This window comes from Mauremys mutica, chromosome 1 (genome assembly GCF_020497125.1).
Source record: "Mauremys mutica isolate MM-2020 ecotype Southern chromosome 1, ASM2049712v1, whole genome shotgun sequence".
In the NCBI taxonomy this organism is placed as follows: Eukaryota; Metazoa; Chordata; order Testudines; family Geoemydidae; genus Mauremys; species Mauremys mutica.
In genome coordinates this window covers 30,271,942-30,298,617 of record NC_059072.1, presented here as the reverse complement: position 1 = coordinate 30,298,617, position 26,676 = coordinate 30,271,942, and the positions used below count along the sequence as shown (strand labels likewise).

Here is a 26,676-nt window from a genome sequence, read left to right as displayed (position 1 = left end):
AGATGTTCGATGAACGTATGGGCTGCTACCTAGCCGAGGCGGACCAGCAGAGCCAGTGGAGGGAGACCGTCTCTCTGTACCAGCGCTCACACAGCGAACGGGAGGAGAGGTGGCGTGAGGAAGACAAGCAGGCGACTCAAACAATGTTTGGACTAGTGAGGGAGCAAACGGACACGCTCAGGCGCCTTGTGGATGTTCTGCAGGACCGCAGGAGGACAGAGCCCCCCTGCAGTGTATCTGCAACCGCCCTCTCCCGCCACAAAGTCCCATACCCCCCTCACCCAAAATAACCAGAAGGAGGGGCGCCAGAGGCCGTGTAAACTGTCACTGCACCCCAGCAGAGTGCTCAAGTACCCAAAAGCTCTCATACCCTACATTTGCAGAAGTCGTTCCCTTCCGGACTCACACAAGTCCCAATCCCAGTTCCATCCCCTAAGTGTCTACTTAAGTAATAAAAATACTTTGCTGTTAATTACTGTTTCCGTCATGTTTTTTCAAAGAAGACTGTGTTTGAATGGGGGGCGTGGGGAAGGGGGTTGTTAATTGCATAGGACAGTCACCTTTCCCAGGGTACAGACACGGGGGCAGGATCAGCAGCGGGTCACACACACAGTGCAGTCAGTAGGCACCATGGTCGGTATGGGAGGTGGTTTCCAGGTTCTGTGTGGGCGGGGGGATGTGACTTTGTAGCGGGGGAGGGCGGTTACAGATCTTATACAGCGGTCCTTGTCCTGGACCGCTGAGTCACGCAGCAGAGGAATCTGTATCCGTACTCCTCCACCACAAGGTCACATATCCCCCCGCACACAGAATTCGAAAAAGAGGGATGGCAGGCTCCGTTGAAAGAAGCATTCCGGCACTGCAGACCGCTCTAGGAGCAGGAGCCTGTCATTCGTTGAGTTTAGAGGCGGTCTTTACATCACCGCACACCCTACCCAGCACAGTCTGCCTCCCAGTTTCAACCCTTTAACGCAAAGTCATGAATAAAGAAACCTTTCTTCAGTAACAATGGGACATGTATTTTATTTTTACACGTGTGTTGGAAGTGGGGGAAACGGGGTGAACGGGGTATGTAACCGAAGAGGAGAGTCAACAGTCAGTGGGTAAAGAAACAGGGGCAGGTTCAGCTTCTCTGTAAAGAAACTGAACAGTCACAGGTCACGCTGCTCGCTGGTATTTGAAGAGTTCCTTGTCGCTGTCCCAGGCGCCTGTATAGGGCTTCATGAGCAAGTGCATTAGCGGGCAGGCTGGGTCCCCGAGGATGACTTTAGGAATCTGCTCATCCACAACAGTTATTTCGAGGTCCGGGAAGAAACTACCTTCCTGCAGGCGTCTGAGCAGCCCACAGTTCCTGAAAACACACGCATCATGAACCTTGCCCGGCCACCCGACGTTGATGTTTGCAAAACGTCCCCTATGGTCCCCCAGTGCTTGCAGCACCATTGAAAAGTAGCCCAATTTCTCATCAGCTGACTGTGGAAGAGGTGGACGATAAAGTGCAAGGAGGAGAAAACGGCGATGATCGCAGCGGGCTCCATGCTTGCAGTGCTGTGGCGTCCACGCTGTCACTGACCAGAAAAGTGCACGAACAGATTGCCCGCAGGCGCTTTCAAGGAGGGAGGGAGGGAGGTTGTGATTGACGGTTCAATGACAACACTTACCCAAAACCACTCTCGACACATTTCTCCCCCCAGCAGGCATTGGGGGCTCTACCCAGCATTCCAATGGGCAGCGGGGACTGCGGGAACTGTGGGATAGCTTCCCACAGTGCACCGCTTCCAAAGTCGACGCTGGCCCCGTGAATGTGGACTCAGAAATTCGAATTAGTGTATTTAGTATGGATACACAAATTCGACTTCATAAGGTCGAATCCACAAATTCGAACTAAGTTGATTCGAAATAGTCTTGTAGTGTAGACAAGGCCTAAGGAAACATCCCAGACTGAGGTGTCAATAGTGGAGGTTTTGGAACAAATTGATAAATTAAACAGTAATAAGCCTCCAGAACCAGATAGCTTTTTCATCCAAGAATTCAGATATGAAATTGCAGAGCTACTAACTGTGGTATGAGCCTATCACTTAAATCAGCCTCTGTACCAGATGACTGGAGGATAGGTTATGTAAACGGTCCAAAGGTAATCTTGTCAATTACAGGCTGGTAAACCTAACATCAGTCCCAGGCTAATTGGTTGAAACTAAAAGTAAATAACAGAACGATCAGACACATAGATGAACACCATATATTGGGGAAGAGTCAACATGGTTTTTGTGAAGGGAAAACATGCCTCACCAATCTGTTACAATTCTTTGAGGCAGTCAACAAGCATGTGCACAAGGGTGATCCAGCGGATATAGTGTACTAGAACTTTCAGAAAGCCTCGGTGAGGTCCCTCATCAAAGGGTCTTAGGCAAACTAAGCAGTCATGAGATAGGAGGGAAGATCCTCTCATGGATCAGTAACTGGTTAAAAGATAAGAAACAAAGGGCAGAATAAATGGTCATTTTTCACAGAGGAGAGGGGTTAATAGCGGGGTTCCCTCAAGGAACTGTACTGGGATCTATGCTGTTCAAAAGATTCATAAATGATCTGTAAAAGAGGGTGAACACTAAGGTGCCAAATTTGCAGAGGATACTGAATTACTCAAGATAGTTAAGTCCAAAGCAGACTGCAAAGGGAATCTCACTAAACTGGGTGACTGGACAGCAAAATGGAAGAAGAAATTCAAGTTGACAAGTGCAAAGTAATACACATTGGAAAATATAATCCCAACTATACATACAAAAATAATGGGGTGTAAATTAGCTGTTAACACACAAGAATGAGATCTTGGAGTCATCATGGATAGTTCTCTGAAAACATCTGTTCAATGTACAGCAGCAGTCAAAAAAAAGCTAACAATGTTAGGAACCATTAGGAAAGGGACAGATAAGACACAATATCATAATGCCACTATATTGTACGCTCACATCTTGAACACTACATGCAGTTCTGGTCGCCCCATCTTAGAAAAGATATATTAGAATTGGAAAAGGTACAGAGAACGGCAGTGTAGTGAAGTCAGACTCACTGATGCAGCGCCTCCTGCTGGTCATCTTGGGAATTAGCTCTTTTCAGCCTTCAGCGCGCTCCCTGCCAGCGGGTGTCTCCCCTGCCTCAGGCCCCGTGTCCCACCTGGACCCCAGTGCCACTTTCCTCTGGGTTCTGCCCACCATAGTACTCCCACACACTGGGTCTCCCCTCCCAGGGGAACCCTCAACCCTCTACACCCCCCCTTGCCTCAGTGGCTACTGCCAGTCGTCATCTAGCCCCTTTCTCAAGGGGCAGACTGCCGTAATGGCCACTCATCACTGGCAAGAGGGTTGGACCAGCTGCCTCTGTGTATTCCCAGGCTGCACCCCTGCAGCCCAGTACCTTCTTAGGCCTTAACCAAGGCCTCAACCTGGGGAGTTGCCAGGCTGGAGCTCCCCAGCTCCTTTGCCCTTCCCCAACACTGCTCAGCCTCAGGTACCCTTGCTCCTTCAGGCAGCTAGGTCCTTCTCTCTCCACAGCTAGAGAGATTCCTTCAGCTTCTGGCCCACAGCCCTCTTATCAGGGCCAGCTGGGCCCTAATTGAGCTGGCCACAGCTGTGGCTGCTTCCCCAATCAGCCTAGCTTGGCTGCTTTCAATCCCTGTTCTCCAGGAGGTGGAGGCCGCCGTGTCACCCATTTCTCTTGTCTTCCTGCAGCGGGCCCTGCGAGAGGGCGCTCCCCACCTACCCCTCACCCGGGGCCCTCCGGACATTTTTATTTGGCCCCTATTCCGCGAGCCCCGCTGGCCTCCCCGTTCCCATACCCCAAGCCAGCTGCACACCCTACAGCCGGTCCGGTTCCAAACCGCGCCTAGAGACCAACTGTACACGCTCATGCTCCACACACTGCATTTCCTCACCCTCGCATCCCGCCCTGACACCAAATGGCGAGACTATCTTCCACCTACAGAGGGTGAGGAGCCCCGGTGGGCCAGCCTTTATTCCACCTTGATCCCACGGCCCGCTGGGGACATCGGCTGGCGGCTCCTTCACGGAGCCATGAGCACAAGCAGGTACCTGGCGCAGTTCACACCTGTACCCAAGGCCTGCCCCTTTTGTGGCGTGACGGAGAACCTGGCGCACACCTATCTTGAATGCGCGAGGTTGCAGCCCCTATTCCGGCTCCTCCAGAACCTCTTGTTGAGGTTCTGGCTGCACTTTTCCCCCACACCTGTTCCTTTCTGCACACCCCATCCGTGGCCCCACAAAGTCTCGAGACCTCCTCATCAATCTCCTCTTGGCCCTGGCCAAACTCTCCATCTACACTACCAGGAGGAGGATGCTGGATAAGGGGGTGCTCTGCGACTATGAGGCCTATTTCCGTTCCTTCCTAGTTTCACACATCTGGGCAGAGTTCCACTGGGCAGCGTCTGCTGGCTCCCTCGACACCTTTGAGGAGCAGTGGGCACTGTCTGGGGTTCTCTGCTCGGTGTCCCCATCCGGTACCCTCATTTTGAACCAATGACCTTCACCTCAGTCCCTGATTTTCTCATTAGTTGTCCCCCATATTCATTTGGTCCCTGGGTCCAGTGGTCCCTCCTGCTAGGCTGAGGGAGGGGCCTTTAGAAGTGGGCAGGCGCTCCCGGGTTTTCCGATAAGACTACAGGCAGTAAAAGTGATTAGGAATATGGTACAGCTTCCATGTGAGGAGAGATTAAAAGACTAGGACTGTTCAGCTTGTAAAGGGGACAACTAAGTGGGGGGGCGGAGATATGATAGAGATCTTTAAAATTATGAATGGTGTCAAGAAAGTAAGTATTATTTACCCCTCCACATAACACAAGAATCAAAGGTCCTCCAATGAAATTAATAGGCAACAAGTTTTTTTTTTAAACATAAGGAAGAACTTCACACAATGCACAGCCAAGGTGGAATTCATTGCCAGGGGATGTTGTGAAGGACAAAAGTATAACTGGGTTAAAAAAAAAAAAGAATTAGATAGTTCATGGAGGACAGGTTCATCAATGGCTATTTATTCCTGGGAGGATTCTGTGTTACTGCACATGCACAGAATTCATGGCCCCCGCAGATTTATTTGCTTACCCACAGAAAAATTACTTCTGACAGGGAAGCAAAGGGAAGCCACAAGAGCGGTCATGCACCTACTCCCTGGCAATGCAGACAGGTTGGTCTGGGCATCCAGAGCAGCCAGCAGAGACATAAATCACCGCTGGGGGCGGGGGCTAGGTAGTCATGTGTGTGTGAGAGAGAGAGAGAGAGAGAGACTGTCCCTCTCACTCACTATTGCAGCATGCTCAGTGTGGAGGGACAGTGCTTTGGGGTATTTCTGAGATGTAGGTGTGAGGCAGGCTCTATTGCCTCAGGCAAAGAAGAATGTAGCAGCCTGCCTGATTAGTGAATTGTTCCCATTTTTCTTAGTGAATTCCCCCAGGAATATAAAACACCTGTACAAATTTTAAGGCTCCTTTATATTGCCAGAGTGGTGTAAAGAAGCCTTACTGTTAACACAGTATGGCCTTATAAATGCTTATGGTGCTTCAGTGATTAGAACTGGTCTAAATTTTTGGACTGAAAACATTGCCTATCAAAATCTGCTCCATGAACTGTTTGCTACTGACCTTTTTGGAGATGGTCAGTAGCCAATGTAAATTGTGAGTTTGAGTCCCCAGCCCTCACTTGCTCAGTGTTACATCATAGGCAACTGAAGAGCATATGGCTGCATATATTTGTTGACTAATAACTATAAGTAAAGGGTCAATACTAGCTACATTACTATTAGACAGAGGGGGTTTGGCAGGGCCGCCCAGAGGGGGGGGGCAAGAGGGGCAATTTGCCCCAGGCCCCGGGCCCCACAGGGGCCCCCATGAGAGTTTTTCGGGGCCCCTGGAGCGGGGTCCTTCACTCGCTCCGGGGGGGGCCCGGAAAACACTTGCGGGGCTGGGCCCAGGAGCTTCTTCCGCTCCCGGTCTTCGCCGGCGGGGGGTCCTTCCGCTCCGGGGCGGAAGGACCCCCCACTGGCGAATTACCGCCAAAGCGGGACCCGCCACCAAAGTTCAGCTCGGTCTTCGGCGGTAATTCGGCGGCGGGGGGCCCTTCCATTCCGGGACCCGCCACCGAAGTGCCCCAAAGACCCGCGGTGGGGGCCCCCCGCCACCGAATTACCGCCGAAGACCGGGCTGCACTTCGGCGGCGGGTCCCCGGAATCCTCTGGGCGGCCCTGGGGTTTGGTGATTTCCTCCAATACTCCCCACTCCCATTCTCCATCCATTGTATTGTAGTTTAAATACTGTACCAAAATAATTGAAACTAGCTGGATTATATTGCATTACTTTAACAAAACAAAATAGGCAGAATTTTGCAGAATTTTAAAATATTGTGTGCAGAATTTTTTATTTTTTGGTGCAGAATTTTTTTTAAAATTGGTGCAGATTCCCCCAGGAGTAGCTATTGACCAAGATGGTCAAGAATGCAACCCAATGGTTTGGGTCTCCCCAGCCTCTGACTAAAAGAAGCTGGGACTGGATGACTGGGATGGATCACTTGATAATTGCCCTGTTCTGTTAATTCCCTCTGAAGCATCTGGAAGTGGCCGCTGTTGGAAGACAGGATACAGGATTGGATTGACCATTGGTCTGACACAGTACAGCCATTCTTATGGTCTTAATTATTAAAATTCATTTTAGTAAAGGACATTGTGTGTTTACATAACAAATGTGCCCCATCCTGCAGTCACTTGTCAGACTCTGTCTACACCATTGAGATTAATCAGTGCATATGTCCTTCTATTGGTGAGAAATACATTTGTATCCACAAAGTTTCCTCTACTTGATGTTTTTCTGGCCATTAATTGAAGCAAACTTGGTAAATTTCTACTGAAATCAAAGGGAATCTGACCTAAATAGCAACTGCAGCAGAGGGCCCCAATACTGTATCAAATAGTGCATCAGTTTCATTGCCAAATGACTTTTCTATTGTAAGATTATTTTTTTTACCAGTATTATGTCAATGAGGCATAGTATTAGTGTATCTTGATTTAAAGCTCAATTTAAATAAAATACCCAGCCACATGGCCTAGACACCTAATAGGATGATTTGCTGTGAGGACTGGTTGCACCTGGTTTGCTGGCATTTTGGCCTCAAGTTTATTACTCCATGTTTCTATTTTTTCAGCCTTAAAACTAAGCACATTCCTTTTACATGTAAGCAAGATACACAATTCTAAAAATCTTTGTTTTTCTTAAATGAAAAGTACTTTCCCACCAACTATTTGAACAGCAGTCTGTAGTAGATTGCAACTGCATTACAATGAAAAAGTTATCAAAACACATTCCCCTCTACGACATGGGTGATACTTGGTTTTCATTTGAACTAAAATAACCAATATATTATAAGTACTAAGTAGAATTACAAATGACCATTTGTAAAGTCTGTGCAAACTGACTTGAGAATACTGTTCTTAGTGAAAATTGCTTATGGTTCATTTGTGACCTTAAGTTCCAAGAGAAAAATTATATAATCCAAAATAAGAACATGTTAAAACTTTTTTTAAAGTGTGTTTGAATGGAGAGAGAGAGAGAGAGAGAGAGAGAGAAATTTAATTGAGCAAATGGCTTCCTAACCCATCTTTCTTCAGGTTAATAATAAAGCCTAACATCCAAGAATATGTATGTACCACTTCTAGATTAATTTTCCCATGGTTCAAACTGCCCAAAGTTTGATAAGCCATTTGTCCCGTAAATAAGCAGCAATTTCTCTTCATTTCTGTGGCAACAGCAACTAACAGCAGAACATGCATTTTGCAAAAATCCCTCAGGCTGCTTCAAACTGACCTTTCAGATATCAAAACGATGCTGGGTTTTAATTCTAGGAATAGAATGTTTATGGGAGTAAAAGCAACATGCCATACTACAAAGCATATCTTCTATCTCCTCCTGCTGAAGTTAAGAAGTCTGGCCTGTAAAACATTAGGACAGTAATACTTTTTTTAATAAAGCTGGTCCAAAAAAAAAACACAAAAAAAAACCCCACACCCCATTTTCAATTACACTTCTTTTCCATTGAAAAAAATGCCATTTCATCAAAACCAAAATGTTTGATGGAAACATATCAGTTTTGGCTAAAATGTCATCGAGGAGATTTCTCAGTACAAGAATGGGATTTCTTATCAACATAAGACACACACACATGTACACACTCCCTAAATTCAGAACAACCAACAGATCAGTGGTCAGGTGACTCACTGAGAATATGGGAGAGACAGGTTCAGTCCCTGCTTCAAATTAGACAGAGAGGTACTTAAATCTTAATTTGTGACATGGAATGAAAAACAAAACCTTTCAGAAATTGTCCTTGAAAAAACATGAGAAAGATCCACCCACAGCCCAGAATAGCTAATAGTACAGTGGTTAGGTCATTCAGCTGGTATATGGGAGATGCACGTTTAATTCCTCTCCGCCTAATTTGGAGCACGGACTTGAATCTGGGTCTTCCACATACCAGACAAGTGATCTAACCATGAGACTACAGGCAATTCTGGTGTGGGTGACGTTCTCTCTTGTTTTTGCCACTAATGTTTTTTGAAAGGTCTCACTTTCATTCCACATAACACAACAGAAGTGTTCTGAAGCCAGCCCTACTTTTAAAGTTTTTTTTTACAAACATTGTTCATTATGCACAGATATTATTTCTATTTCATAAATGGAGAAACTGAAGCACAGAGGTTGAGGCTGGGATTTTCAAAAGGTGCCTCAGGGAGTTTGGATTTCTAGTTCCTTTAAGATCTTCTGAAAATCCCAGCCTAAATAACTTCCAAGATCACATAACAGCTCAGCAGCAGAACCACAAATAGCATCCAGCTCGAAAACAGCTAACTGTTTGATTAATCAAGTTTAGAAGATAATTAGGACTATTTAACTTGTCCATTCAAACAGTTAATGTTATTTTAATGTGGCTGTTTTTATATTACAGTCGGTGTTACTGAACTCTCTCAACTGCCAAAATATTTGAAATGTAATGGACTGGATTAGCAGTTCACATAACTGTGGTACATGCATCACTGGGGATATGCGAGTTTGATGTTCCATCCATTCACTTCACCAACTTTTTAAGAAGGTGATAAGTGTACCAATAAAATCTGGAAGCCCCTGGATAACATAAAATATTGCTTATGTTGTAGGAAAAGGGATAACAATGTACCTACAATTACCTTGATGTGAAAATCAGAAATTTTAAGGAAACTTAGTCCAAATTCTATGAAGGTTCACTGTCTTTCCAAAGGAGGAGACAGACACTATCTATTTTTGTTACAACTATTGGAATGCGAAGGCAATATATTGGCTACAGGAGGGTTCCCTGCTTCCTGAATACAATAGACACAAAGCTCTTGGTATGAACTGGTGAAAGCACTTAACTTTGTAGTTCTTATGCTATGTTTTTTCCTTACAATGCATTACATATGTATATGCAAAATTATATCAAAAGAAGCTAAATTTACTTTGTTTTGTTTCAATAACTGAATTTAGAAAATGTATGATAAAAAATGTTCCTAAATTGTAGCTATACATTTCTCAATAAATAAGGCACTATTTAAAGCAGGATTTGATTGAAGTGTGATTTGACCTGTCAAGATACAGAAAAGGCTTTTTTAAAGGGCCGCTTCTGGTCTTGAGGATCTACCAGATGGAGCTCTAAGTAATTTAGATCAAGATTTAGATCAAGATCAGGAAGCACATTAAGATTGTATCACTAATTCTCTGCACAGTGACAGCAGAATCTTCACCAAATCCACTGCTACTAATAGCTTTAGAACCTTAACACCCCCCATGTAGGGGACAGACAGCAAACTCTTCTTTCTCTTTCCATTTCCAGCAGCCTCTTTCCCCATGGCAACAGTGATATGTTGATTCCAAAGTCACTGGACTCAGATAGGGAATCATGTACTCTATGACTTCTGTGAGCATCATTTCAAAATTACGTGCTTCCTTTCACAAAAGCATTGGGTGCTTTGTAATTTACAATGTGATACTGTGTGTACAAATGGAGAATTAGGAGGCTGCAACCACCAGCAGAAATACTACCCAACACAGGAAGCTGGACACAACCCTCCCTCCCCCCCACCCCAATAATTACTAGTTTATGATGGGAGTTATCAAAAATTAGCATGTGACGAAATGTAAAAAGTAACACTTTAACTTTAAAAAATAATTTCCAAGCAATCCAAAGTATGAAACACACAGTTAAGGGACCCAAAGAACCTCAACTCTGTCCTCCCGCTCCGCTGTTAAGAGCTTGTGGAGAGTGGTGGGGGATCAAGTGATGAGAATATTGTATCTATCCAAAGTGCAACTTCTGTTGTGACTACAAAAATGAAATGCCTCGCTCCTAGTCATGCAGCTCTTATACTGACTTTGGCCTTATTTACAGTCATGCACTGTCCTCAGAAAGACACCTTACAAATTCCTGATTAGACAAACAGCATATTGATGGCAGTCATTTCATTCCCCATTCTTCATTAAAATTTCTGTGCTGCCAGTTATGCAATGTGTTCAGAGAGCTCAAGCATAGCCACATATTCATACCTCCTAGCCCAGTCCATGCAACTTATAATATTGATATGAAAACAGTAATGGTTACTGATAAATGACTAATAAAACATCACATGAGAAACATGAACATATAGTATAACGCTAAACTATAAAACCAATTCTTTCCAGTGCCCGTATTTTTATAGTCCACCCACAAAATATCAAATAAAGTGGCTTTTCTACATGTACTGTATTATGTTCTCATCTATGGCTACAGAGTTGAATGCCTTAGAAAGTCATTTCAGGAGATTATCTAATTTGATCCAAAACTAAAGTAACATACTATATTTTCCAGAGGACCCCTGCCTAATTCTGTGCACAGGATAGACCATGCTGAGGGGATTGATCATGGTTGTATATTGAAGAAGGCTGTTGTCAACAGGACCCCTACCTAATTTTCTGCAGAAATATTTGTGTGTATTGAATAAGGCAGGGACTGCAGGGAAAGAAAGGAGGGTCTCATGATTAAAGCAGCTGAATTCTGCCCTTAAAAGCTGGATTCTCTGCTCCTACCACAGAGTTTCTACATGATGCTAGGCAAGTCACCGCAACCAACTTTTCACAAGTGGTCACTAACTGTATGTTCCTCATTTTTTGGGTGCCCAACTTGAGCCATTGGGGTGTAATTTACATTAACTCAAGTCAATAAGAGCTGTGCTTTGACTATATAAAGTACTATGTAATCCTATTTACTCTGAAAAATAAGGCCTGGAGATCTCAAAATTGGGCACCCAAAATAAGTGGATTCTTTTTACCTTAACCCTTCTGTGCCTCAGTTCTCCATCTGTAAAATGGAAATAATAAATACCCTGCTCATTTCACAAGAGTATTGTGAAGATAAATGTATTAATATTTGTGAAGCACTATAACAATGAGCACCACAGAAGAGACCATGAGGAAATTAACATTTCTGTCTTCAGGGCTGAGTTTGACTGGTGTACAGTAATTAAGGCATGGTGTTACACACTGATCAGTGAGGAGATAACAGAACACTGTGAATAGCTGCTACTAAATGAGCATTGTCGACTCTGTGAACTGAGTAAAGCAGGGGTCCTGTGGATTATATCATTAAAGATTATTCATAAGGCACACAAGGAGGCCGAATTAAGGTTTGACAATGTATTTTTTCCCTAGCTTCATTTTGAGAAACAGCTGAATCATTTTGGCTGAAATGAAAAAAAAAAAAATTCTGCCTGAGGCAGACTCTTTGCATGGAAATTTCAGTCCAAACAGTTAATTTTGGCAAAGTTATAAGAAGCTGCAAACAGGATCTTAGAATGAGAAGTGTTGGGCAACCTTAATAATAGGTACTGTTTCGCTTGCCTGTAAATTGATTGCTCTATGTGTATATCCTATCCATCTTCCACACCTAGGTATATTTGCAATATTGCACTCTTAAAACATAATCCAATATTGTGGCAATGATCAATGTTTAATACTCAGACGTAACTGTGATCAGTCAAGAGACTTGGGCCTGGTCTAGCCTGGTCTACACTATGTGGTTAGGTCGAATTTAGCCACGTTAGATCGATTTAAAAATGAATGCGTCCACACAACCAACCCCGTTCCGTTGACCTAAAGGGCTCTTAAAATTGACTTCTGTACTCTTCCCCGGTGAGGGAAGTAGCGCTAAAATCAACTTTGCTGGGTTGAATTTGGGGCAGTGCAGACGCAAATCGATGGTATTGGCCTCCAGGAGCTATCCCAGAGTGCTCCATTGTGACCGCTCTGGACAGCACTTTGAACTCTGATGCACTAGCCAGGTACACAGGAAAAGCCCCGCGAACTTTTGAATTTCATTTCCTGTTTGGTCAGCGGGGCAAACTCGGCAGCACAGGTGACCATGCAGTCCCCCCAGAATCATGGAGCATAGAATGTTTCTACGCTCCCCCCATCATCTCCGTCCCTGAAGTTATCACAGATTAGAAGGCAAAAAAAATGCACTCGCGATGACATGTTTTCTGAGCTCATGCAGTCCTCCTGCACTGATAGGGCACAGCTTAATGCAACTATTTTATCTTGTATTCCCTACACAACTACTTATTTTACTGTTTTACAGATGCCAGGAAAGAATTAAGTGAGCACAAAGAATGGCGGCAGGACCCCATGCTGAGGCTAATGGAGGAGCAAACGGACATGATGAAGTGTCTGTTGGGGGAGCAAACGGACATGATGAAGCATCTGTTGGAGCTGCAGAAAAGCCAACAAGAGCACAGACTCCCGCTGCATCCACTGTATAACCACCTACCCTCCTCCCCATGTTCCATAGCCTCCTCACCCAGACGCCCAAGAAGGCAGAGGGGGAGGCTCCAGGCACGCAGCCACTCCACTCCAGAGGATGGCCCAAGCAACAGAGGGCTAGGTTTGGCTAAAAGTGGTAAAAAACAATGGTGATGTCATGCTAGGAGTCTACTACAGGTGGAAGAGGTGGATGAGGCTTTTTTTAAACAACTAACAAAATCATCCAAAGCCCAAGATTTGGTGGTGATGGGGGACTTCAACTATTCAGATATATTTTGGGAAAATAACACAGCAGGGCACAGACTACCCAATAACTTCTTGGACTGCATTGCAGACAACTTTTTATTTCAGAAGGTTGAAAAAGCTACTAGGAGGGAAGCTGTTCTAGATTTGATTTTAACAAATAGGGAGGAACTCGTTGAGAATTTTAAAGTGGAAGGCAGCTTGGGTGAAAGTGATCATGAAATCATAGAGTTTGCAATTCTAAGGAAGGGTAGAAGGGAGTACAGCAAAACAGAGACAATGGATTTCACGAAGGTGGATTTTGGTAAGCTCAGAGAGCTGATAGGTAAGGTCCCATGGGAATCAAGACTGAGGGGAAAAACAACTGAGGAGAGTTGGCAGTTTTTCAAAGGGACACTATTAAGGGCCCAAAAGCAGGCTATTCCGCTGGGTAGGAAAGATAGAAAATGTGGCAAAAGACCACCTTGGCTTAACCATGAGATCTTGCATGATCTAAAAAATAAAAAGGAGTCATATAAAAAATGGAAACTAGGACAAATTACAAAGGATGAATATAGGCAAACAACACAGGAATGCAGGGGCAAGATTAGAAAGGCAAAGGCACAAAATGAGCTCAAACTAGCTACGGGAATAAAGGGAAACAAGAAGACTTTTTATCAATACATTAGAAGCAAGAGGAAGACCAAGGACAGGGTAGGCCCACTGCTCAGTGAGGAGAGAGAAACAGTAAGAGGAAACTTGGAAATGGCAGAGATGCTTAATGACTTCTTTGTTTCGGTCTTCACCGAGTAGTCTGAAGGAATGCCTAACACAGTGAATGCTAATGGGAAGGGGGTAGGTTTAGAAGATAAAATAAAAAAAGAACAAGTTAAAAATCACTTAGAAAAGTTAGATGTCTGTAAGTCACCAGGCCTGATGAAATGCATCCTAGAATACTCAAGGAGCTAATAGAGGAGGTATCTGAGCCTCTAGCTATTATCTTTGGAAAATCATGAGAGACGGGAGAGATTCCAGAAGACTGGAAAAGGGCAAATGTAGTGCTCATCTATAAAAAGGGAAATAAAAACACCCCAGGAAACTACAGACCAGTTAGTTTCACTTCTGTGCCAGGGAAGATAATGGAGCAAGTAATGAAGGAAATCATCTGCAAACACTTGGAAGGTGGTAAGGTGATAGGGAATAGCCAGCATGGATTTGTAAAGAACAAATCATGTCAAACCAATCTGATAGCTTTCTTTGATAGGATAACGAGTCTTGTGGATAAGGGAGAAGCGGTGGATGTGGTATACCTAGACTTTAGTAAGGCATTTGATACGGTCTCGCATGATATTCTTATCGATAAACTAGGCAAATACAATTTAGATGGGGCTACTATAAGGTGGGTGCATAACTGGCTGGATAACCGTACTCAGAAAGTAGTTATTAATGGTTCCCAATCCTGCTGGAAAGGTATAACAAGTGGGGTTCCGCAGGGGTCTGTTTTGGGACTGGCTCTGTTCAATATCTTCATCAACGACTTAGATATTGGCATAGAAAGTACGCTTATTACATTTGCAGATGATACCAAACTGGGAGGGATTGCAACTGCTTTGGAGGATAGGATCATAATTCAAAATGATCTGGACAAATTGGAGAAATGGTCTGAGGTAAACAGGATGAAGTTTAACAAAGACAAATGCAAAGTGCTCCAATTAGGAAGGAAAAATCAGTTTCACACATACAAAATGGGAAGAGACTGTCTAGGAAGGAGTACGGCAGAAAGGGATCTAGGGGTTATAGTGGACCACAAGGTAAATATGAGTCAACAGTGTGATGCTCTGGCAAAAACAGCAAACGTGATTCTGGGATGCATTAACAGGTGTGTTGTGAGCAAGACATGAGAAGTCATTCTTCCGCTCTACTCTGCGCTGGTTAGACCTCAACTGGAATATTGTGTCCAGTTCTGGGCACCGCATTTCAAGAAAGATGTGGAGAAATTGGAGAGGGTCCAGAGAAGAGCAACAAGAATGATTAAAGGTCAGAGAACATGACCTATGAAGGAAGGCTGAAAGAACTGGGTTTGTTTAGTTTGGCAAAGAGAAGACTGAGAGGGGACATGATAGCAGTTTTCAGGTATCTAAAAGGGTGTCATAAGGAGGAGGGAGAAAACTTGTTCACCTTAGCCTCTAAGGATAGAACAAGAAGCAATGGGCTTAAACTGCAGCAAGGAAGGTTTAGGTTGGACATTAGGAAAAAGTTCCTAACTGTGAGGGTGGTTAAACACTGGAATAAATTGCCTAGGGAGGTTGTGGTATCTCCATCTCTGGAGATATTTAAAAGTAGGTTATTTAAATGTCTATTGGGGATGGTTTAGACAGTATTTGGTCCTGCCATGAGGGCAGGAGACTGGACTCGATGACCTCTCGAGGTCCCTTCCAGTCCTAGAATCTATGAATAAGGCTGTCATTCAAACAGTTTGATTTTTAGTGTGGCTACAATAAGCAATGTGGCCTTGTCCTTCCCTCCTCCCCCACTCCACCTGGGCTACTTTGTCCGTTATCTTTTTTTTTTTTTAATTAATAAAGAAAGAATGCATGGTTTCAAAACAATAGTTACTTTATTTCGAAGGGGGAGGGTGGTTGGCTTACAGGGAATTAAAATCAACAAAGGGGATGGGTCTGCATCAAGGAGAAACACACACAACTGTCACACCGAAGCCTGGCCAGTCATGAAACTGTTTTTCAAAACCTCTCTGATGCGCAGCACGCCTTGCTGTGCTCTTCTAATCGCCCTGGTGTCTGACGCGAAATGATTGTCTACCGTTGCTTTCACGGAGGGAGGGGCAACTGACGACATGTACCCAAAACCACCCGCGACAATGTATTTGCCCCATCAGGCATTGGGAGCTTAATCCAGAATTCCAATGGGCGGCAGAGACTGCGGGAACTGTGGGATAGCTACCCACAGTGCACCGCTCCGTAAGTCGATACTAGCCAAGGTAGTGAGGACGCACTCCACCGACTTAATGCACTTAGTGTGGACATACGCAATCAACTGTATAAAATCGATTTCTAAAAATCGACTTATATCAACTACCTAATTTTGTAGTGTAGACATACCCTTAGAAATAAATGCTTTATACCAGTAAAAGGCCTTTCTGTTCTCTTATATACTAGTATTTAGGTAAAGGGAAAGGATTCCTTTGCTGACTTTTGAAATCTGTATTTAAATGACAATTAATGAAGCTCCACAGTGATATGATTGAAAAGCTATGAAATACAGACCCAAACATTCTAGGTGTCAGTTCTTTTGAAGACTCTGCAACCAATGCACCCCCTGTTACCCAACACAAGTTTCTACGGAACCTCGCAGTTGCTTAAATAAAAATAAGTTCCTAAAGATAGAATGATCTTTTAATGGGTAGTCAATTTTAATTATCCTGCGTGAACACATTTATAAGTCATCTTTTAAAAAGAAAGCCACAGTTATAATGCATTAAGCCAAGAATTTAGTACATTCTGTTCGCATCATCATTTCTATTTTACTCTTTTGAAATATACAGCCCCGTAGGAAGGAGACTCAATCAAAGTTCAACAGACTAAAACTAATAAAGAAAAACTCAGAATCCAGAAAGTGGAACAAAAGATATTAGCTAACATATTCTCAACCCACAGTTTAAACAGAATGCTGCCCTCAAGTACAAATGACATCCAATTCTCAATAAATAACTATTGCTCAAACAAGACTATCAGGCATACATTCAAATGTAATCTTTAAAGTGCAACATTTATTTGGAGATTGCCTTTTTAAGAAGTCAATATTTACTTTAATATATTTTAAATGCAAGAGACAAGCTGGCTTTATTATAGTAGAGCAGCAGCGCCACTATAGTTAAGGATGTGCCATGATCTCTGTTTAAAGATGTTCTAAGTCATCTAAAATCAACAAGCTTAGTCAGAATTCTCTCTTAGAATTCTTTCACTTATCTATCTAGTTCAGTGGTACCTATACTTTTCACGTCATCGTGTTCCCCCCGACCTCCCTTACTCCTGTCCGCAACCCCAGGAGCCACGGTCAGGAGACCGGGCCAGGAATGGGGCCACAGCTCCTGCCATTGCCCCGGAATTTGACATTCTTGCATATACCCCAGAACTTGACAGTACTGCAGTCAGCCATTCTGTATGTTTATTCAGCCACTGCCGGCTAAAAACCAAACATCACGTAGCTAGAAATAATCTTAGGCCTTTGTGAGACAAGGTCAGACAGCTGCATATTTGCAGTTTGTTAATCAGAATGGGAGGACGGGATAGAAAGTTATGGAAAATGAGTGAATAGCGACCTTGGTTTTAGGTGCGCCTGACATATTGTTGTTATGGCTAGAAATACTAGACATTTTTGAGATAATGATAAATGTATTGAAATTAGATAAATAGATGGCCCAATAGAGGTTATTGTGCTGACTCACTAGGAGTCACTATAAGGTTATGTGTTTTGTTAAAGTTAGCTATAAAAGATTAAAGTAAATACCTCAGTGTAGTCCAAGGAAGCTTTTCTCAGGGCAAGGAACTGACATCTAAACTCCCCATCAGTTGGACAGAAAGAGGGCTCCTGGTGATTACTCAAAACCATCTCAGTCTGTAGGTAACTATAGCTGGGATGTCCTGAACTATTGTTTATGTCTGTGTGCGCTTAATATCTAATTAATTGTAGTTTTAGATAAGTGCACACTTTCTTGTATTAATCATTTATCAGACACAATAGCTGTGTTCCCACTGATTTATTCCTGACACCGCCTGGAGCGAAACAGTTAAGCTACCACTGTTTTGGGTTCTGAAAACCCAGGGTAACACCAGAAGGGGGCAGGGGGTGGACTGGGGTAAGGGGGCAAAGGCTAGGGCTGGAACTGTGGCCAGGCTGTAAACCAGGGGCTGAGGCCAGGGCCACAGCTGGGGACAGGAGCAAGGCCAGCAGTTGGGGGTGGAGGAGGGGCTAGGGCCGAAGCAGAGTTGGGGGCAGAACGGGGCTGAGTGACACTCCTTCCCTGCCCCCCTGTGGGGGCTCACCCAGACCCCACTGCACCCCCCTCCAACGTTCCTCCATGCCCCAATAGGGAAGTGCACGCCACAGTTTGGGGACCAGTGATCTAGTTCCTTCCCAAGTCACAACAACTCTATTTTCACTTTTAAATGTAAGAATTTACAAACCTCCATCCATCCTTTGCGAGGTAGCTGAAGGCTCCATCAATAACACTGGCAAAGAACTGCCCTCCTGTGATGAAGAGAGTATTAATGGTAACTAATCTGCCTCTTAAGTGGGGTGGAGCGACCTCTGCAATGTATACTGGTACTGTCATGGAAGCCACACCTACAAGAAAAAAGTGATGAATTAAAACTTACATAACTGTACACAACATTCTCTGTAGTCATGAAGCATTAAAGTACAGTATATAATAAATGTGACAACAAATTGTACGCACTTGATTTCTGAGTTCCAACTGAGAAAACTAACAGCAGCATTTTGTTGCACTGCTAATAAGCGCTAGAGAATGCTTATCTGAAGCAGATGGACACAGATATTGGGAAGTAATAATAATAATTACCATGCTTGTGAATATTCAGATTCACAATACATAAAGGAATTTAAAAATAGTTTGGCATCATGAAACAAATCACAGATTTTTAAGCAAAAACCATCTAAGATGAACGAAAGATAACCCTAAAATATGAGAAAATATATTTATAGTTTCAGTTCAAGGGAAAACAAGCAGGTACAGTACCACATGAAACTGAGTTGGAGTGAAACAGAGTCAGACATTTATAATCTAAATACAGAAACTCCTCACTTAAAGTCATCCCAGTTTACTTTGTTTAGTTGTTGATCAATTAGAGAACATGTTTGTTTAAAGTTGCGCAATGCTCCCTTATACCATTGTTTGGCAGTCGCCTGCTTTGTCCACTGCTTGCAGGAAGAGCAGCCTGTTGCAGCTAGCTGGGGGAAGGGGGAGGAGGAGGAGCTTGGAACCAGGGTGGACCAGCAGCCCCCATCAGCTCCCTTCTCCCCTATGTTCCCTGTGCGGCAGCCTCCCAGCAAGCTATCAATTGCCGGCAGTTCAGCTGTCCCTCCCCCCACTGCCATGTGCTGCTCCTGCCCTCTGCCTTGGAGCTGCTCGCGGGAGCCTCCTGCTTGCTGAGTGGAGGGGAGGGGAGGGGAGGAAGAGGGAGGCTAATGTCAGGGTGTCCTCCTCCCCCCTGCTTACCCCATCCATAGAGCAGAGGGGGGACACGAGAGGGCTCAGGATGGAGGGAGCTTGCTGGCCGCAGCTGCTCTCTCAACTTGCTGATCTATTTAAAAAGGCAGTATACTTAGAGTGGGGTCAGCATACTTAAAGGGGCAATGTGCATCTCTCTCTCTCACACAGGGTGTGTGTCTCTGTCTGCCATGCTGTCTCCCCTCCCTCCATTCGTGCTGCCTTGTAGAGTGTGAGGCTACATTAACAACAACGTGTTAATCCTTAAGGGCTCAGCCAATAATAATCATCTAGCAGTAAGGCATTCCCTGTGAAATATCCCACCCTCTTCCACCCTCTGACTTCACCACTTCAACCAACCTTCACAATCATCACTGTTGTGTACAGTATTAAATTGTTTGTTTAAAACTTATACTGTGTGTGTGTGTGTGTGTGTGTGTGTGTGTGTGTGTGTGTGTGTGTGTGTGTGTGTGTGTGTGTGTGTGTGGTTTTTTGTCTGGTAAAAAAAAATTCCCTGGAACCTAACCCCCCCCCCCCCCCATTTACATTAATTCTTATGGGGAAATTGGATTTGCTTAACATTGTGTTGCTTAAAGTCACATTTTTCAGGAACATAACTACAATGTTAAGCGAGGAGTTACTCTAGATACATGACAACCATTAGCAAAGTATTGAAAGCTTTGATTAACACATAGGGCCTGATGCTGTGCAGCCACAGCTCTCCCTGGCTTCAAATGAAACTCTGGGTGCTCTCCACCTCTGGAAAAAATCAGCGCCATTCCCCTTATAGGTGGGGAATTTCATTACCATTTAACAGAATTTAAGATTCATTGTATGACTGCTCTCTTAGCTGTAGCTATCTCATATGGAAAGTTCTGTCTGGATTTAAATTATTTATAAGGAGCAATTCTAATACATGGTCATCTCTTGCCTTATCAGAATGTAGCTAATGGTTCCCATGAATTAGGGAACACTTCCAAACAAATAATTTGGAGTAAGAGATCTAAAACTTGTTTTTTTTTAAAGTTGAAAAATATGTATCAAACAGGAACTTCATGGCATATCAACAGCAGATCTGTGTACCTAATCAGAAGATCTGAATATGCCGCGCAAATTTATGTTGTAGTTTCCAAGGAACATAAAATTACTCTCTGGCAGAAAGAAACAACCAGTGACAGCTAGTGGCTCTGGGTTATATATGGTTAATTAAAATTAAAGATACTTTTGGGACAGAGGAGAAAAGGGGAATATTTCCATTGAAGCTTGTTTAAATGAAGCACAGTGAAATACACTATGTGGGTACAGAATAAACTGTGTCCAAAGGCAAAGCCCCACACTGAATGGGTGGCTGAGCCTTTTGATGAGGTCACAGCCATGCACTACCTCTCATTAGCACACAGACGGCATCTCATCACCAAAATTTAACATAAAATTCCTACAGCCATTGCAATTACTTTGTCTCTTTTTCCTCTTCCCTCTTTTGGCACTGCTAAAGGAGCAGTCAGGTTGCTTTTATAGGTTAGCTATTATTTAAAACTGAACCAGAAGACGTTTCAGAGCTCCCAGCTGAGCTAAACAAAGAATCTATGTCATCACATACACCATGTTCAAGGTAGATTGCAGGACTGCTACTAGCAGGTTAGGCTGTACCAGATATGGACTGGCCACAGAGCTTCCTTCTCAGAGCGAAACACACCAAATGTGTTCATTATTAGATCCTTTAATAAACTGCCAGGTATACCTGTTGTATGCTCAGATAAGGTATGTTATATATGGTGCCATCTAGTGACTGAACAGTATAATACAAATTAATATTCCATTACACCTCCCCCCTAAAGTTTTACATTCTTACTATTTACAACATTTTACAAAATGTACACTATCATGCTATCTTTAAAGTTAATACGTATCAATCTGTTACGTAGCTCTGAATCATACTGGTTATCTAATTACGTGACCTGAATGAGTAAAATCTTGGTCATCTGACTCTCCATTAGTTGGTTTGGAATCTGAGAGTCATTTTCTTGTTCTGCATCTGCCATCTGTACAGTTTGCTCTGTTGACTGTTCTTTGTAAGGAACAAACTATAGATATCAGTTTCTGTTGAACTTGCCACTCTCAATCACATATGATCTGGGCAATGAACTATTTTTATGATAGATGGAGTTCATCCTTTTTCTCCATACAGTTTGACACAAAACACAGTCACCAGGGTCTAGAAACAGCAGTTCTCTAGCTGAGTGATATCTGTCATAAAAGCATTCATAAGTTCTTTTTGCCTTTTTATCTGATTTGGCTACTCTTTTCATATGTGGTCACTTCAGAGATTAGAAAAGAATTTCATTGGAATAGTTGTCATCCCATCTGGATTTGTGCTGGGCTATATCCACTAGCTGCTACGGTGTTCTCTGTAGCTCAGAAGAACAAGGAATGGCTCTTCCTAATCTAGGATTTTCTTGGCTGTCTTTAGAGCTCTCAATTTCTCCATTTGCTTGAGGGCAATGTGGGCTGCTAGCAATATGATCAAAATCATATTTAGTTTGGACTGACAAACTCCGCTGCAGTAAATTGTGATTCGTAGTCCATCACTAGTTGTGCAGTTTAGTTTCTTGATAACACTAAGACATGTTATGTCTTTCAAGTATGTTATTCCTATATACCTGGAAAAATAGTCCACTATGATCTAGTAACAATATCCTCTCTAATCTGCATAAATCTGCAGCTAGTCTCTTCCAAGGTCTGTCTGGTCGGGATGTTAATAAATGTTTCTTGCGTTGTGTTGGTCTGTTAGTTCTGGAATGTTCACATGCAGGCACTTCATTTTTTGTGTCCTTGCTGATAGCTGGCCACTACACTGACTGGTTGGCCTGTTCATGGCATTTAATTAGCCCTTGATATCCTTCATGAATGAGGTTTAGGATTTCTCCTCTCATTTCATTTGGAATTACAATGCAATCGCTTTTAAACATTAATTCATTTCACTCGCCTAATTGTCCACATGCCGCAAAGTAGTCTCTTATCACTTCTTGGGCACTCCTAAAGTGTCCTTTAGATACTTGAGCCAGCTGATCCTAATGTAACTTAGAAATATCTTGAACCTGTGTGGTAATGGGTGTGGTTTCTTTTCTGACACTGATCTGTATGCATTCACAGAATCCACATACACCTTTATGTCAACGTTGTGCTCCCAGTTAGTTGAGTGTGATGCTCAGCTCTGCAGCAGGAGTGTCTGCTACCACCAGACTTTTTTCAGGAACATATTTAGCAATTGGGTTAAAACATATTAATCTGATCAAAACACATTAGCATCTCGAAGGTGCTTGATCCTATTCTTTTCTGTTGATTAGGGTTACAAGCGGCTTATGGTTATCAGTGCAAAAGAACCCAATCCACACAGATATGTGTAAAAGTTCTCACATGCCTATACACTTGCCAGGCACTCCTTGTCTATCTGTGCATATAGTTTTTCTGCTTCTGAGTGTGCACGAGAACAAAATACAACTAGCTTCCACTCAAATCCATGTTATTGCAACTATACACCAGTTAGGCCATGGCTGCTTGTATCCACGCTGACCATTGTGGGTTTCTTAACACCATAATACTTGAGAACTGGAGCTGTTGAGATAATTTCTTTAACCATTTTTAAGGCAATTTTTATTTAACCCCCATACCCACAATGTGTTGCACTTTAAACAGTTCTTTCAGTGGTTTTGTCACTATAGAAAGGTCTTATAGGTACTGATCAAGGTAATTTGCCATTCCCAGTACACAGCTCAGTTCTGGTACATTCAATTCTTGAATTGCTTTTACTTTCTCAGGGCTAGGCCTGATTTTATTGTTCTTTATTGTTTAACCCAAAAACTCAATTTGGAATAGATGGAAAATGCACTTTTCCTTGTTTATCTTCAGTCTGGATTGACAGATAACACTTAGAATTTCTTTGATGATTTTGTTGTATTCTTCCATCAAATATCGCCATGAAAATTACAATTCCATTTGTGTGCATCAACAGTTCTGCCATCTTTCTTTGGAAAGTTTCATGTGCGCTGTAATCCCAAAAGGTAATTTTCAAAAGCAAGATCTCCCAAACTGTGTGACAAATGTAGTCAGTGTAGAACTCATTGGCTAAAGGAATTTGCCAGAATCTGCTCAGGGCATCCAGCTTATAGAATACTATAGCTCTTTTCACTTTAGGGAGGAAGATATCCACTGTGGGGAGGATACATTTTTCTCACAACTACTTCATTAAGTCTTTTAATAGCCACACATTAATATTTTTCCTTTTTTTAAGTACCACTGGGGCACTCCAGGCTGTTGACTCAGATTTTCTCAATAATGCCAATCTGTTCTATTCTCTTTAATTCATCTTTCACTTTATGAATAATAGGAATATGTAGTATGGTGTATGTATGGTTCAGCGTTGTCTCTTAAGGTTATTTGTACGGGATCTCCGTTCATAAGTCCAAAATCCCCAAATACAATGGGAAGATTGTCGGTCTTTCACTACATACATTCTTAATGCATAACTTTTCTTTGTAAATTGTTTCTGCAGTGAACTGGCTCATGCAGTTCAGAATACCTCCAGAGAGTTATCATGTCTGTGCCAGGGGATTTCAGCTTTGGGTGGAGTTGAATGTGATTGTAAGTGCCTTCTGATATGATAGTCATATCTGCTCCTGAGACAATTTTAAACTCAATAGTCTTTCTATGAATATTCAGTTTAATTCTCCAGGAAGGCTCTGCCATAATGTGATAGATACCATCATGTGATAGATATCTTGATTATCTGTAATCATAGTTAGTTGTCTCATTGTTTTATTACAGCAAGCAGCTGTAAAATGTCCATATTTTGCACATTTATTACATATTTCACCTTTGGTTGGACACACGTCTTGAGCTATGAAATTTTCTACACTTTGTACATTTATTGTGAAAGGCTTTGTAGTTTGCCTGGGATTTGCCCGTCTTAGCCAAACGGGTCGTGTGATAATTACTTTTATAACTCATGCTGCATCTGTTTACAGCTTCTAAATGAGTTTCTTGCTTTTCAGGTTTGTCCTGCTGTTTCACAAGTTCAGTCTTTGCTATTTGGACAGCCGTGTTTAGGGTTAAGTCTGCTGTTAAAGGTTCCTGTCTGCAAGACCTATATTTAGCCTCTCTCTGATGTTTGTCCATTCCCCAAAAAACACGTTTTCAGCCAACGTGTACGAAACTCTTCTACAAGATTAACATTTTCTCTTGGTTCCTGAATTCTCTGGCAAAAACATGCTGTTTCATAAACCACATTTCTCTGAGGTATAAAGTATGAATCAAAAAGAGCCAGAATCCTTTCATAGTCATCTTTCTGACTGTGGTTAAGTAAAAGCAAAAGATTTAAAGATATGCTCTGCATTCTTACCCATAACATAAATTACAGAGAATACCTGAATATTTCCAGTTTCCTTATGGAGTTCTGTAGCAATTCAAAATCTTGCAAAATACTGCTTCCAGTCAGTCCATTGTGAAGTTTTGTCAAAACTGAAGTTCTCTGGGGAACTAAGTGGCATATTGATACGATCCTACAATGTTTGTTGCTTTCTTGTCCTTCCGTTTGTAACCTTTATTGCTGCTTTCCTTCCATTTCTATTGTCCTCTGGCATTAGTTTACTTTGACGCCATTTCATGGAAATCTTGTATATGGTAGTTTGCAGCGCTGCTACTACTAGCATGCCAGGCTTATGTACCAGATATGGACTGGTCAGTGTTTCCTTCTCAGAGAGATACATACCAGATGTGTTCACTATAAGATCCTTTAATGTACTGCCAGGTATATCTGTTGTATGCTCAGACAAGGTATGGTGAAGAGTACCACCTAGTGACTGAACAGCATAATACAGTTAATATTTCATTACTTCTGTGGAGAGGGAAAAACCAAGGGGACTGGGTACAAGGAAAGAAATGGCAAGTTTTAAAAACCATCATTTCAGCCTCTTGGCTTTTCTTTAGCATTTTGTGGTTTAACAGCCACCTGTTACTATAAAAACAAGTGCTTAGACCTGCAATGGAATCCAAGTGGAGAGACTCCTGGAGAGTCCCACTGAAGTCTTGCAGGACTGAGGCCTAGAACAGGGGTATTGAATAGTTCCCCATTTCAGTTTTATTACAGAAATAGGGTCAGAAAGGACATCTGGACTGAAGGAGGACCAATGTGTCCAGGACATTAAAATTAGTAATAAAAACATTTCAAAAGATAGATGTTATACTACTCTTTTCTGTTATTCTTCTATAAACTATTTTGCATAATTCTGAAGGGTTTAGGGGGGCAAATCTTCTGTTTGTTGTAAAAGCTTTTATAGTAAGTAACCATACTTCAGTAGCAAGAGGTTTTGCACTAGTGCATATTTTGGGTCACAGAAGATAATCTCCTTTTGTTCTTATGCCTCAGAGTGCGCCTGAGGTGTATAACTACCGGTATATCCTAACACTCAGATGCCATTGTGGCTTATCATTATAGGCACACACTGTGAAAGGGGTTACAACACCTGACCTGAACATCTTTGCCAGAAAAAGTTACATCTCATACTCCAGAAAGCAACATGATTCACAAATACCCTGCTGTCTGGCTGATTCACTACACTAAGAACACAACATTATCTTTAATATGGAAGTTAGTCTTACAGACCTGCTGGACGCCTTCAAAAGCTTGAGTAAGGAATACAAATTATTTAATAATAAAGTGGCATTGGAAAAATATTTTGCTGTGATAGGTAAATGCTTATGATAGTCTCAGCATGACAACCCAATCCACGGGTAATTAAGTTACCAGAAATATATCAATACCTCTCTTAACACTGCCCACTGACTGATCCATCAGGATTTCAATTTCCTATTGCTGGTAAAAAGATTTTAGATATTTCAACCATTCAGTGCCAAATGAAACACATGAAATATAAAAGCACCCAAATAGTTCTGTATCTTGTCACATAATCCAGAAGAAAAATTTTGAATACATACCAGTGTTAAAAATACATTCACTTTCAACTTTTCATAATCAACAAGTATCTGGTATCACCAATGTCTGTACTAAATTATGTTCACAGGCATGGGATTAGTTAGGGGTGCAGACAGATAAATCATTTGTAGGAGGGCCCTTGAATTATCTCCTCCCCTACAATTCTTTTTTTGAGGGGCGAGGGGGTAAAGAAAATCACTATAGCCATGGCAGTATGAGAGGAGCTCATACTTATATTAAAGAGAAAGGATAGTCTAGTCATCAGGGTGCTAGCCTATGACTTGAGAGACTTGGGCATCAATTCCCTACTTTATCACATACTTGCTGCATGACCTTGGGTGTGTCACTTAACCTCTCTGTGCC

General features: G+C 42.6%; 1 protein-coding gene across 2 annotated transcripts in view; it reads right to left on the bottom strand.

The window, feature by feature from the left end:
- Window positions 1–26,676, bottom strand: part of SLC2A13 (solute carrier family 2 member 13) — a 343,282-nt gene that overhangs the window by 243,703 nt on the left and 72,903 nt on the right. For both annotated transcript variants that reach the window (XM_044992726.1, XM_044992736.1), the window contains exon 2: window positions 18,280–18,439. In XM_044992726.1, coding sequence (XP_044848661.1) covers window positions 18,280–18,439 — 160 coding nt within the window. The remainder of the gene's footprint in view (window positions 1–18,279; window positions 18,440–26,676) is intronic.